The sequence below is a fragment of the Physcomitrium patens genome, chromosome 2 (genome assembly GCF_059467195.1).
Source record: "Physcomitrium patens ecotype Gransden chromosome 2, ASM5946719v1, whole genome shotgun sequence".
NCBI classification, from domain to species: Eukaryota; Viridiplantae; Streptophyta; class Bryopsida; order Funariales; family Funariaceae; genus Physcomitrium; species Physcomitrium patens.
In genome coordinates, this window is record NC_143411.1 from 4,595,286 (window position 1) to 4,610,085 (window position 14,800).

Consider the following 14,800-nt stretch of genomic DNA (forward strand, 5'->3'; position numbering starts at 1 on the left):
GCGGCGAATTAATGAGGGCAAGAGGAGGAAGAAGGAGAGGTGGTAGGCTAATAAAGGAAACGTCGTTGACAAGAAAGGGAACGCTACCGAGATTTCCATACCCCCCGTTCCGCGACTGGTGACCTAAGTGGCCCGCGCTCCTCGCCTTGTGCGGAGCTCTCCCTTACCTGCATGATACATAAGACAAACCACACAGCACTCTTATCACTTCCCTCTCTTGCAGTCTGCTCTCTACCTCTTCCTCCTCCCTCACCTCCCCTTCACCTCCGACTGTTTCAAATCATGCTCTGCACCCCAGCAACTGGTTCATCATCTGAGCTTTGAGCGTGTAATTTGCCATTGGATACATTTCGTGATGAGGTGTATGTTGTACGCACGGTGCGCCTTATTAACAGCGCAAAGGTGTGCAGGGGAGCAAGAGAGGAGATTTTTGTGGAGTAGCTTTAAGTTGTTGCGATTTTCAGTGTGAAGATTGAGTTGGGTTGGAGTGAGCGGACGGTGTTGGGGGAGTGGTGCAGACAGGAGTACTGGAAGAGGCCAACGAGCGTGGGTGGAATTATCGAGATGGTGGGAATACGTAAGGATCGAAGTAAAGAAGAAGTGGCCGGGATGGCCAAGCGTCCTGGTTCTCTGCAAGAGAACAAACAAAATCTTGGCAATTCTCTGAAGCGAGAGTTTGTGTATTCTTCCTCTGAGGAGGACGAAGGGTATGTATTGAAGAGCGGCAAGTCTCAAATGATGCCCAAGAGAGTGAGAGTGATTTGCACGGATCCTGACGCGACTGACTCGTCTAGTGACGAAGAGGAGAGCTTTAGGCAGAGCCATGTGGTGATGAGAAGCTCCCAACGTGTTTTGGTGCAAGAGATTGACCTGTCGAGGGCAGGGTCCGAGTTCATGTTCATGGCCGAGTCGTCGAGTGCTTCGGACAGTGAGCTCGACGAACTGGAGGAGTCAGAAGTGCCTAGCTACCATCAAGTCTTCACTGCGAAGACTATGCATTGCTCCCTTAACTCCGCTTGTCCCGTAGACGGAGAGTCAGCCAGCTTCTATTACAACCCATCGTGGAAATCAAAGAAAAAGTCTAAAGTGACTCAAAAGACCCCTGTACCGCCTGCATCTGCCTCCGAGAGTCCTGGTGTCGCTTCCAAGTCCGTTAACTTCAGTAGCAGCACCTCAACGCCGTGCGACTCGAGAAGCGCAGCGACTGTGTACGATGGAAAACTTCCCGTGTCGACGAAACCTATCAAAATGGGTATGTCTCTTAATAAAGACACGAAACAGCAGAAATACCGGGGAGTGAGGCAAAGGCCTTGGGGGAAGTGGGCTGCCGAGATTAGAGACCCTTCCAAAGGCGTCCGGCTCTGGTTAGGTACTTATGACACCGCCGAGCAAGCTGCCCAGGCATATGACAAAGCAGCGAGGGAGATTCGTGGGCCGCAAGCTCACACGAACTTCACTGAGCCTGATCAAACTGGTGCCTCCGGAAGCGACGTCTTGTCCATGCCTGCAACCAGCGTGAAGTCCAAAAGGAAAGATAACTCACTGCCGAAGACGAAAAGTAGTACGAAGGAGTTGGCAGATATCACATTAGCATCATCTTCCAATCCTTTATGTGCTGTGCAAATGGAGAGAATTATTGTTAGCAACGAAGAGAGCAGTCTTTCTCTCGGCGATATTCCCTCCACAATGTTCGACACTTGCCAGAGCATGGACGATGAGTTCTTGGACGATGATATGCTCTTCGATAGTCTCAGTGAAAATTGCGGTTCCATGTCTGAGGACTCACGTTGCACAAGCCAAATCTCAACTGTTCCCTCTAGCAGTGTGAAGAGTGAATCTCGGGACCGGTCTGTGTCCAGAGTAGTTAAAGATTCGTCTGAGTATTTTCCAACTGTTGTTTCCGAAAACTGCTCAGAGGCTGACACAGAGCATTCGGAGTGCTTCACCGAGAACAATGGTTTCAATGAGGTGCAGAGCGGGTGTGACCTTGACATATCTCTCTTACCGGAGGATATTTTCTTTGATCTTCCTGGTTGTGGGGACCCTAACGCAGCCGGCGGCGCCTCTGACATCCTCGACTTCGCTTCCGGGTTTGATTTTGGCGATGTTATTGGCGATTTCGAGTTTGGCGAGGCAGAGACGGACAGCTTGGCTTGGTTTAACTCAGCAGACATGCTCGTCACGTAAACCAATGAACAAATTTTCATGAGGAGTTTCCGCATCTTATTGTTTCTTGTTTTGTCAAATGTTTTTCATTTGTCTTCATTTCTGCAACACTCTGAAGTACCAGTTTCTGGTGATTCACAGTCACGGTAATTTCTTATTGTCCTCCAAGTTGAGGATGCGAGGTAACATACACAGTGGGACATTGGCCCATAGCCATTTAGACATTCATTGTCAATATGAGCACCACCAAATTTTGTAGCCGCTTGCCGAGTCGGTGTTCAAATGCCCTTACATTGGGGCATGAGTAGGTAGCTTTGTGGATAGTTTTGTAATGTAGACGTTGATATTAGGGGGCTGAGTGTGCTTTATAACCTCAGACACCTCTGCGGCAGGTACTAGTGATTGTATTGGAATCTCTTTTTATATTCTATAATTATATACAACTGTTGCACAAGATCCTTTCTGGTGTATATTGCAGTACAATTTTTTGTGGTATCTGCTAGAAGCGCCTGTACGTCTTCTGCATTATGCTGAAACTGTGGGGTTACTACATTTTGTTATAGAGAGTGTATTCCTCTGCCCCTCAAGAAGAGTCACTGCAAAGTTGCCACCTTTACCTCTATTTGGTCATCAAATTTGCTTTTGCAATGTGGTGCTATCACCACTGGATCTTTTCTTTGACGTAAGTGAATCTTCAGGTGGATTGTGTTCTGCCAAGTGCCTTGCATGCATTAAGCTTTTTCCACTAATTTTAAAATATTATTCCTGCAAATGCCTTGAGTGTTCCCAATGCCGTCTGCCTAAGTGGACATTGACTTTATTCCATAATTATTCCACTAGCTGATTTCTTGCCAACATGCTAAAAGACCAGGTTTACTTCATTAGTTGAAACACTCTGATATTCTTCACTGAAGAAGCTTTTTGCGGCAGGCACTCATCGCCGACATTGTGTTAAGAACGTCTTCAAGTGAATGCGAAGTGATTGCCCGTGAGCATATTTCTCACTCTCGTTCATTATTTCGTCTGGTAATTGTGTACATGGGCTTTGGGTAATGCAGAGAGGGTGTGGGTAGGAGACTCTTGCATTATCAGCATTGACATCTTCAAGTTCCTCAATTCTTCCATAAAGGTGGACAGAACGTGGAGGTAAACTCTCTTAAAAGACACACGGATACATAATTGTTCACACATACGATATCATCTGGGAAGTGGGATCCACAATCAAACTTTCTTTCCACTCAAACCTACTGTTATTCTCCAGTTGAAAACCTTCGCTGATGTACCTACAACAGTGGAGTTCGCAGGAAGGCATGAAAACCAAACCACTGCCCACACCATCCACTGATGTAAAGAGAATGCGAGTGAACTGCCCACACCACTGCCCACACCACTTGACTCAGGTGAACTTCCAATCCCTTCCAGCAGAGTGCTCTTGCGGGCTTCCGCTTCAGGTGCCCCCTCGCGAACCAAGAAACGTATCAAGGCTTGACAACTGGGCTTCGCCCAAAATCATCATAGCGGGCGCCGAACACTGTGGCGTCTGTCGAGTAGCGCAGAAGCATCTACCTGACCCTCAGGTTCGTTATCAGTGTCTGCATTCTTTGGACCCATGTTCCTGCCGCGTCCCAAACCCATCGCTTCCACTTCCCGTAGACGCTGTGGCCCCAGTGCGGAGCCCCGCACGAAGACCTTTGCGAAGAAGCTGCGACAAGGGGTGAAAAAAACACTGGGGAAAAAGTGCCATATCCATCCGTGGCCCGTCACCGCCGCGGCAATGGGGAGCGGATTCATTACAACGCTGGCTGGGCTGGCGTCCACGTTGGGGCGATTTCCGGCAGGAGTTAAGCTATTAGGTTGTGGGTAATAATAAGAAGCTTTACGGTGGTAACGGCGTTGATTAAATGGCGCGAGTACAGTTTTGCATCGAGTAGATAACCCATGCCTCGGTTCCATTATGAAGGACCGCTACGTTTGACAGAATCGTGGGTACCGTCCTTGCCGACTCCCTCCTCTCTTTACCTGCAACTTGGTGGCCCCCAGGACATCCATCCATCCATAAGTTCAACCATTCATTCGTATGATCATATTCATCCATCCTCTTGAGCTGCATGTTATCATCCATTATTCATCCAATCTGATGGATGCTGCTGACTCCGTCTCCAGTTTTATTTGAGGAAAACTTGCGTCAGTAATTAGGCCCTGATGTGAAAATGTATGTTTGATTAAACACAAAAAGTTTCTTTTCAAGAAAACTTCAGGGCTAGTTATCTCTTGGGATTTACCCTTAAACAGTCCCTTGAAAGCGTGTGTATTTTGAATTTTTGAAGAAAATCGTTACAATTATTGTTCTTGTTGTTGTGGAATGTTTTTGTCTTCTGTGATAATATTCAGATAAGATATAAAATTCTTTTGTAAATTTTGAAAATGAAATTCACAAGTGTTTCAAATTTACTGTAAGTACAGGTTTTAATTTTTAATTTTTTAATTTTTTGTTGTATAGTACATGTGAGATAAAAATACATGTATTGATGCTTGAACAAGAATAAAATAAGTGATTATTTATGTATGCTCTTTTCTTCTTTAAGAGAATAAACTCAAAGAGAGAAAACTTTGGTTTTTATACATCATGTACAATTTTCAATTTAGAATATGGCAATATGTAGTTTTCACATAGTTTCAAAAGGTAGAATAGCCAATGCAATACCATTATCTTTTTTGATTGTGTATATACATATATATATGTGTCGATCAAGGAAATTGTGCGTTCTGTTTAGATGAATACACTGCCTTCAATCAATAATATGATTGGTCTTTTTCTCCATTTTCAAAGGACACATCACATGCTAAAGCTTGGAACTGTCATGAACTCCGCTCAAGGCCTGCAATGAGCCCATCAGGATGGTGGTATGTTTTGAAAAAGAGCACTGCATTCATCATCCACATGGCTTGGTCCACTCCATTCAAAGGGAAAAAGAGTTTGTGTTGGAAAAAGTCCATGCAACCAAGCAGTGTGCAGGGGGAAGGGGGAGGAAAAAGTAAAAACATGTAAAAAATTAAAAATTAAAAGGGGAAAAACAAACAAACAAACATACAGACGAAACAGGAAGATATATATATATATATATATATTAAAGTAAAAAAGTATCAGGGCACAAAGCAAAAGGGAGGGGAACTACTGCTGTGGGGGGGTTCCATAGCATCATCAGAAGACAGAGGATGAATGAATATATATTAGTCCAGTGGATGGATGGATGAGGAAGTCAAGTCCTCCCCCCTTCCCTCCGCCTCGAAGATCACCTTCCGTGCTTCAAGGCCCACTTGCCTCCTCTTACCTCCTTATGCTCTGCACGTGTGAACGGAGGTCACATCATCATTGCCTGTTCTTCCCACCAGCCCTGCTTGCTTGTCTGGGTGTAGTAGGGCTGACCACATGGCAAGTGAAAAAAACATAAAAAGAAAAAGAAAAGGAAAAAGGCAGAATGACGAAAAAGAAAAAGAAAAAGAACGTAATTGAGATGGAGATAAAGCAAGAGAGACAGAGATAGGAGACACCAGAACCTTCCCTTTCTGCATGCAGTTACAATGTTTACTTTCCGTAAATATGTACAAGTATTCGTATTATGTGTATGTATAATTGTTCAAAGGGATTAACCAATGGGATAGATCAGAGGGGATTAAAACCATCTTTAATTGGTTGCATATCTCATTGTTTTCATCAAAAAAGAACCTGTAACTCAACTTTTTATGGATCCAAGATCAAAATTTGCATGTTGTTGATGCAAATTGCTAAGAGTAACATTGCAAGTAAATATTTTTTGTGGCCAAAGGCATGGGTTTCTACTAGTATATATAAATATATGTATACTAAGAGATAACCTAAGAAATTTTTATTCATAATTCATTTACAATCTAAATAGAATCATATTTTGTTATGTGTATATCTATATGTACATTTAATATCAGAGTAATATCAAGAATTTAGTAGAATTTAAAGACACCGTAGTAGTCAAAATTAATGCAATTGTTGAAATTCTAAATCCCAGTACATTGTTTTTAGGCAAATGATTTAGACCTATTCTAATTAGTTTACCTGTAATCCGAAGGTATTCCATGACTATTGTTTTCTAAATCAAATCTTGTTTACTATTTTAAAACTTTAATTTCTTCTAGCTTGGATCTAACAAATCTCAAATCAAGTATTAGTTGGATCTTAACCGTATTTTGAATACTAACACAATAACAAAATTATTATCAAATTAAATAAATGGATTGTGAATTATATGTACCCACTGGGTTAATTTATCCAGTTCCACATAGTCAAACTCTTCTGGAAACTTAAGTCACAATATGCACAAGCCAATTTTATTTACCTTCATTAATTTGAATTAAAATAATGTTGGGCTCAATTAAATTTTTATATTATTTTCTTATTCTTAGATTATTTTTGTAAACAAAAGAGACTTACATACGCAATGTGTAACTTGGTTAGATGAGAGATGCATAATGAGAGCAACTTGAAGTAAAATCGATTACGTGGATAGTGTTAATGAATGAAGTTAGAGTTGGATATCAAAGTCAAAGGAAAAGATATGCACATCAGGGAACAGAAACAAAAGATGATTTTGCACTAATTGAGATTACCCAATGTTCGAGGATCAATGCAAGTGGTATCAAGTATGCATCTTTTTTGGTTGTTGAAACTAGGTTGACATACAACATCATCAAGACCTCACACACTTAAATTACTAAACTGGTGATTAGATGAAAATCACAATAATAAAATAAGAAAAAAAAGTACAATGTGTATGTGTGTGTGTATACATAAATATACATATATACAAACTCATTTTTAATACATTCCATGGTTGGACTTTGAAGAATGTCTTTATTATCTCTTACTTTCCGTCAATTTCAATTCAACTAGGATTAAACCAAGTGGGTTTAACTAGTCCAAGTTTCAAGTCTTGCAAAATCTACATAGAATTAAGACATACAGGGCCATCAAGAATTTAAACATTAAAAAAAGCCCTTGCTTCACAAGCCCACCTCATAAATAAGATTTCATAACCCGCTTCCACGCCATTGGATGAATGAATGAAATGAAGGAATGAAGATGAAAAAAGCACATCCGCTGCCCATCATTCATCCTTAGAAGCGAGAGCAACATGAAACTCACTCTCAGTGAATTGCCATCCAGCGTGCGTTGCGATGCGGAAGGATTGAGAAGAAGGCCCATTTTGTGGACTAGATTTGAGGTTTCGTGTCACAATACCGAGTAGCTGGCTCTCAGTTGCAACGTCTGGCAACTTACAACTGCCCTGCACTTCCCGCTTATCCTCATTCTCCGTAGTTCTCTTAATAGGGGGTTTGCACAATCAGATAATGAGAATTCTGTTCGCCTGCTGGTGCTCAGAGCTTCTGCATCTGGTTCTGGTTGATGTCCTAACTCGGAACGTCATTCCGAGTCTAAGTAAGTAAGTAAGTAAGTCAGTACAGCTTCAGGTCTAGTTCCAGTTCTGAACCACGCTGGCAGATAGGGTGCTGCCAGGTTGAGACAAACACAAGACCACCGGAAGTCGACGAGACGCAGCTGGTTGGATTGGATCGAACTGTTTGTGGCCGACTGTGGAATTGAAGAATTTCATTCTGAACCATACTGACAAATTTCGCAGTTATGGGGACCTAGAAGTTGAGGATCGAATTCTACTGAGAAGTAGAAATACTGGCGCTATTCGCGTATAAAAAAATTCACACAAGCTTATCTAGAACACTGAACAAGCTGGCACCAAACTACCCATCTCAGGCTTTCGCAGAGAAGATTTTACTTGTTCATGAGTTTTGACACATTTGCAACGTGTGAAACTGAAATACCCTTTAGCATTGATTGGAAGAGGAAAATGTAATAAAGCATCTAGCGTCTTAACACCCATCTTAACATCCTGGAAGGGTAGACCAAAAGCCACTGACATATATTGTACAATGATTTATTGTTGAGATTTTTAACCACTAGTAGATGATGCATGATGAACTTACTATGATGGATTTTGGAAGGCCATTTCACCAACATTCCCTTTCTATACTCTATTATGCTTCTGGTCATTTGCAATCTATTCCAACATTTTGAAAAAAATTATATCAAGATTTGATTGTTTTTTTATTTAAAAAAATCAAAAATCAAAAAAGCCCATACACTATTGTTCCATGGTCTCGGATATTTGACCAAATTAGTTGCTTTACATCCTTATTGCTATAGATTTTAGCTGTGAAAGCTTTTGCAATACAATGAGTCCACAAGGTTCACATGTGAATGCCTCTAAACAAGGACAGTGGGATGTTAAATTGTTTATTTTATTTTATTCACTTGTTTATTTTCTAGGGTACTCTAAGCCATGCCTTTGATCAATCAGAATTTAAATTTAAGGAAAATTGATTTTTTCATTTGGTAGTTATTAAGTTCTATCCTTTGTTTTGTAAAGTCATTAGTTGTGTATCCAATATTGCTATGTTTATAGTTTGTGATATCTTTTGTTTTATGCACTTTTAAATGAATTTTTGAATCTAATATATTTCAAGCATTAATGCATGCAATCATATAGCTTATAGTGAAATAAAGTGTAAATAAATTGATTTAAAATAACATAAATTTTCTGGTTTTGTTTTGTTTTGTTTTAAAAAAAAAGATTAATTTGAGTTTCTAACTAAACTTATGTATATATTTTCTATACAAGTTGGGTTCGTGTAATAATAATACATCACAAGAAAATTATATGTTAAGTAAATATATTATTACTTTAAATATGGATTTAGATTCATATGATCTTATAATATTATTTAAAATATATCAAAATTCATAAAAAGTAATTTGTAAGAAAATAAATTTTCTACTATAGTTGAAAGAAAGCACACAAAAAGAATCATATATTTTATTTTATAAATTTTTGGCATTTGTAAGTGAAATTAAATTTATAAGTTTTTGTATTTACATGATAATTAGAAGAGATAATATGTCCACGTTGCTAAATTAAGGTTTTTTATTTGTGAAGTTAGACTTAAGATAACTAAGATTTAACTTAAAAAATTAATGCAACTTAAATATCTTATCACTATATTCTTCTCCAATACGTAATATTTACTCTATTCTTAAATTATATAATTTGTATTCCAATTTTGACATGCATTTTTTTTGTAGTCATATTGCTTTTGACACAAATGTAACTTTTTTTTTGGTTAAAGTACAACTCATAGTAGATGTCTCAATGGCCTCAAATAACTCCATATAAAAGTCATTTAGAACCATAGTATGAATTATGTCAAAGTTGTACTGTAATAGTGTTTGTTTTTTTTGTTTTTTTTTTTTTTTGTAATAATTATAATAATAATAATAATTTATGGCTCTTTATTAGTAATTTTTTTGACATATGTATTAACTCTAATATTTTTATTTTTATTTTTTAGTTATAAGATAGATTAAGTTTCTTCTTAAATATGTCAGACTCTTTGGCTAATCCAATGAAGTTAAAACAATGTTATTATTGCTTAATAACTATGTAAATATTCATTAGTAAATTTGTTTATATGCCACATTATCTATTGTTGTTTATAACTATATTTTGTTTTTATTCTTGTAAGTATCAAATATTATTAGGTAAAAGAGAAAAATTTTATAATTTTTTTGATTTATTATTATTATTATCATTATTATTATTTTGTGATTATTTTTTAAATATGTTAATCTTTTGGAAGTTGAGACTTTGAAATGGTTTTGTATTTTATCTTTGTATTGTTGATTGAATTCTCTTACAAATCTCATCTCTAATAGTTTTGACCTAATGGATGTCTTCCATAAGTTATCTTATGTTTGTATGTTTTAATATATTCATCTCTAAATGATTCTAGTACGTTAGTTTTTTTCTATTTATATTCTATAGCTATGTATAATAAAAAATATGTATTTACTAAAATTAAATTTATTATTATTATTATTATTTTTATTAAATTTTATTATAATAAATAAATAAATATATATATATATATATATTATTTTGTTTATAATTCTTTTTGGTATTTTATAAGAAACATAAAAATAAGAAATTTCAAAAATTAAGAAGTAGAAGAAAAAGAAGATGCAAGATTAGAAACACTTTTATATATATAGGATTTTGAATAAGAAAATATTTAAAATGATTTATAACATGTATTGGCATGACTAAGGTGCTTCTTATTTAGCCTCTTTATTTACATTATGACAACTACATCTCATAGAAGCTTCTAAGAAAGATTTAAAAATCTACAAAATGTTTAAAAATTCCAAAACTATTTTACAAACACCTTAAGAAGAAAAATATTCAATGGTTATTCAAGACTAGAATATGTTTTTAACATCTAGACAGCAAGAGAAGATTTCAAAATCCAATAAGAGATTCTAGAAATTTCTAAAGGATTTGTAATGTTGGACATGGGATTTCACACTTATGTATCTACCCTTGACTATACCCAATCTATATGCAATTTCACTAAAATTGATATAACTCTAAGAAAACTAAAACAAATCATATACTTTGTGTGTTGTAATAGAGTTCTAAACTAAACTTGTGCATGATGGTGGTCCAAGCACTTCTTTAATACTATTTATAATTTTTGCAAGTGTCACATCAAGTATTGCAATTCTTACAACATCTTGCTATTAAACACATGTACCAAACCCTAAAGTAAGTTACATTCTTGCAGAAATATCCATAGTGGTTTAGTGGATGAAATAGTCGGACTCTTTCCAGGTTTTTTAAATTCAAATTTCATCCATTCATCCCAAAATTCATTCATCTCTATTTCCGTTGTTTCGAAGCCACAATTCTGCGGTGGTACTCTGGAAGGAATGATCGAATTGACGTCGATTGAATTTAGCAAACCGTGCTTTCCCAGATTTCCTGACGTTGGAATTCATGCGGATGGATCTGTGAGTTGGACGTGAACACCTTGAAAAAGTCCTTGCAAAACACTTCCAGGTGCACAATCGGCACGGTCACATTCTTAATCCGGAACGTGAATTTGAAAATTTGTCGGGGGCTGGCTACCGTTTTTCTTTCAAAGCCGGCACATCTTCTCAATGCCCCCGAAATCCTAAATTCCACTGACGTCGTTTATGGAGATCGAGATTTCTTACACAACCCACCCTGGAGTTAGTTCATGGTCGACGCCGCTCTTGCCAAATCTCCATCTTGTGACGTTGCAGAAGTCAAGAAAGAAGTTGGACCTGGATTAGTTCGCAAGATTGTTGTCGATGTCAGCCAATTCCAATCCCAAGTTCTCACTTCCCAAAACATTCTACGTCATACCCCTCCGCGCGATACGTGATGGAATTTTGTTGCCACCCAGCAGTTTGCCTGCAAGCATCTTCCCGATGGTCAGAAATACGTTTTTTTTACTCCTCGGTGAAAGTCATTAACTGCCCCGATGATCGTTCGTTCGTTCGGTGAGATTTTGACGCTTCATGGTCAAACTCTTCCATGTGCGGGGCTCGGGTGGGATCTTCTCACCCAATTCGCTGAAGCTGATCATTGCCACTGGGAAGCAGGTGCGCTTCTCGTCAACAACATCCGCCAAAGCACATTAGAGCCCCTCTCATAGCCCATCATTGGAACCACAGGCGAGAGAATTGAAACCGCATCTGCAGCCACCACCTATCTGGACGAGTAAAATCCCTTCAACCACATGTCCGTCACGAGCAAGCTCATGATGCACTCTCTCTTTCTCTCTCTCTCTCTCTCCTCCGGCCAGCTTTTAACCATGTAAGCTACTCATATATTGACACTCACGCTTCAGATAACATGGTGGTGATCATTTGCATATCTGTTTGCAACAGCGGGAAATACTGAGCACAGAATGGGATGTAAACAAGGTTGGCAACGACTTCAAGTATATGTTCGCTATGTTAAAAGCTTCTTTTACCAGGGCAAGAAGATCCAAGTGGGTCTCACGAGATAGATCGGTGGTCTCTCACCCATCTTTCCGCCGCATGATTGCGTCCCAAGCTTCAGTACTTGAATCCCAAGCGCGACCCACTGCCAAACGAACAGCGGCTCCGCTTAGATTCATCTGTATCCTAGTGGCAATCACTTCACTCATTGAAACCATAGTGTCATAGAATCCAGTTCCCGCAAGGCAAAAATCTCAAACCTTGACTCGTGTACATTAACGCTTCGTGGCATACATAATTTTCCCAGCCAAAGTTAAGAGGCGCCTGTAAGAAAAATACAGAAGGAAAATGTCAGTAAAACCTTGGATTATCCACTTGGACCATGTCTTTTACCAAGTGGGAGGATTGCCTGATGCGACCCTAAAGGGGGGCAGGGAAGGGAATAGGGCCATGATGGGTGAGGTTTGCAGTCCAAGTCTAGAGTTATTGCTACCGTTTGGAGAGGTGAGGGGGATGTCAAGTTTCAAGATCTCATCATAAAAACTGCCCTTGGTCAAAAAGATATTTGATATTGATTGTGCCCTTCTGGCAGAAGTGTAAAAGTACACTGCCATCATATTAGTGGTGTTTCTGCCAATGGGGGCGGCATTGCTGGCCTCGTCGTGGCCTATCCAAGGCGAGATATTAGTGACGGATTTCCAAGACCCACTATTATAGTTTTTTATGTTAAGCACTGGTGGATCAAGTGGATCGTTAGTAATTTGGGTGTCACTCTTACCTCTCGATCCTCCATAGATACTCTGCCGAAAGGCTGCACCAATCAATTTGACAAATAGAATAAACCAAAATAGCCACAGAAAATGTAAATTGTGAATCATCATTCCACCTTGCCAGAAAGGATTTGATGGGTACCGTCTCATGCAGACGCCTACTCCCCATCAAAAGAAAAAACACAAATAAGGCACTGCTCTATCATCTGGTTCAGTGCCGTGGCTATAACCACTGTAGTTAATGCAATCATTAGTAGCAAAGAACAGTTCAGCTTCATTGATTAGCAGAGCCTAATTAGCTCTGCATTAGTTGACAAAAAATCTCTGTCTCTGAGGGATTGAAAAAGAGGCAAAAAAGAGGCAGGGAACACCCACCGAGGTATGGACAGCGCCAGCATACACCCAGATGAGGAGGAGGAGCTCTAGAGTCAGAGGAAATATCAACGAAGGCGTTCGGCTCATGTTGGGTTTGCTTTGAAGGATGCCAGGCCACAGCGCCTTTCCCCCACAACGTCCCCCTTGCAAGACACACACACACACTCTCAGAGGGTGGTGGCCTCTTCATCAGCCCATGCTGACCTGTCCCTTGAGACAAGTCTGCTTCCTTCAAGCCTCTGCTCATTTTGTGGGGTTTCGCATTCATCGAGACAAACGGAGGCGCCGTCATAGAGGTCGCTAAGTAGGCTGGAAAACAAGTAGGGTTGGAAGAACTGCTATCAATAGGGTTTCTAAGGTTGGAGTAAAGTCACTCACCTTCAGCAGAAACTTAGAAAAGAAACAAGGGGTCTGATTCAGTTTAACAATTCCACACTGAGTTTTTCCGAAGAACGGAAACATTGTAGTAGTGTTTTTTTTTTCCAGAAAAGAAAAGAAAGAATGAATGGAAGAAAAGTGGATATTATCAGGAGTAGAAAAGAGACATGATTCATGAGTTGAGCTTCACCCTGGACACCTTTCCAGGCAGGCTAGGCAGCGTCCGGCGAAGTACAAGGGACGGCCTCTACCCGAGGTTGCTTTTCCAGAATGGATCCGAATCTCCGAAACATTTCTAACTAACTAGAACGGCCAGCCAGCCATCTCGTCGAAAAGGAAGGTGCCGCTTGCCTGAGAGTGGTGCGGTCGTGAGACGCCCTCGTCTCGAGCGCCTTTTACGTCTGCTGCTTCGAGGATGGGCTGCCTTGTCAGCTTTACCAAGGAGCGAAAGGGGTGCCAGTATCATCAACCCTCCTCGTGGCTCAATCATTTTCGCCGCGCAAGGCTATCAAGAACATAGGGCAGCTTGGTTGAATCTGGGACATGGCTGTTGATCTTCGACACGCTGTATCAGGGAAGAATGCCTGGGAAGGAAAATTTGGTGGAAAGGCGCTTCTTGAAATAGCGCGACGCACTCTTAACAAGGCCACGGTGCAATGCGACGGAAACTCGGCACTTGAAAAAATCCCGCAACTGTTAACAGCCGAGCATGAAATCTCTGCTTCTTAAAGAGCTTTGCATGGTTCTCCTGTTTTAGGTAGCTACTGCCCTCCCACTTCATTGCACATGAATAAGCAGTTTGTGGATCGTCCAGAGACTCGTTGCAGAGCACCACACTAAGCCATTCTCTAAGCGTGAAGCTGGTAGAGGACTAGATATCCTATCGTCACGAATCGTGTTGCGACATTGTCGTCACAGCAACATAATAGAGAAATATACCAATGGTGTTCGAACTTGGAGTCGTCAGTGGACTCCCAGAGACTTTCTCAAGAAGAACGGGTGAATTTTTCATTTCGTCACACACAGCGGATCTTTACAACATATGTGTAGGTGATGTACAAGGTGTATACCATGTTTAGATGATGAAACAATGAACATTAAATTGCAAATCTGATGAAAGCGCATTGTTTTTGTAAGTCGGGTTAGCGAAAAGGGGGCAAGCAAAATTTGCGATAGTGAATTTTACACAGGACCATAA

General features: G+C 39.7%; 1 protein-coding gene across 1 annotated transcript; it reads left to right on the plus strand.

Moving 5' to 3' along the window:
- The first annotated feature begins 97 nt into the window (after window positions 1–97).
- Window positions 98–2,620, plus strand: LOC149989698 (uncharacterized). The gene has a single exon (XM_090244268.1). It carries the CDS (start codon window positions 565–567, stop codon window positions 2,185–2,187), a length of 1,623 nt encoding a protein of 540 aa, XP_090100394.1. The 5' UTR covers window positions 98–564; the 3' UTR covers window positions 2,188–2,620.
- The last annotated feature ends 12,180 nt before the right edge of the window (window positions 2,621–14,800 follow it).

What these genes read in the sequence shown, in the direction of transcription:
- LOC149989698 (XM_090244268.1), top strand. Translation starts at nt 565, where the DNA reads ATGGTGGGAATACGTAAGGATCGAAGTAAAGAAGAAGTGGCCGGGATG.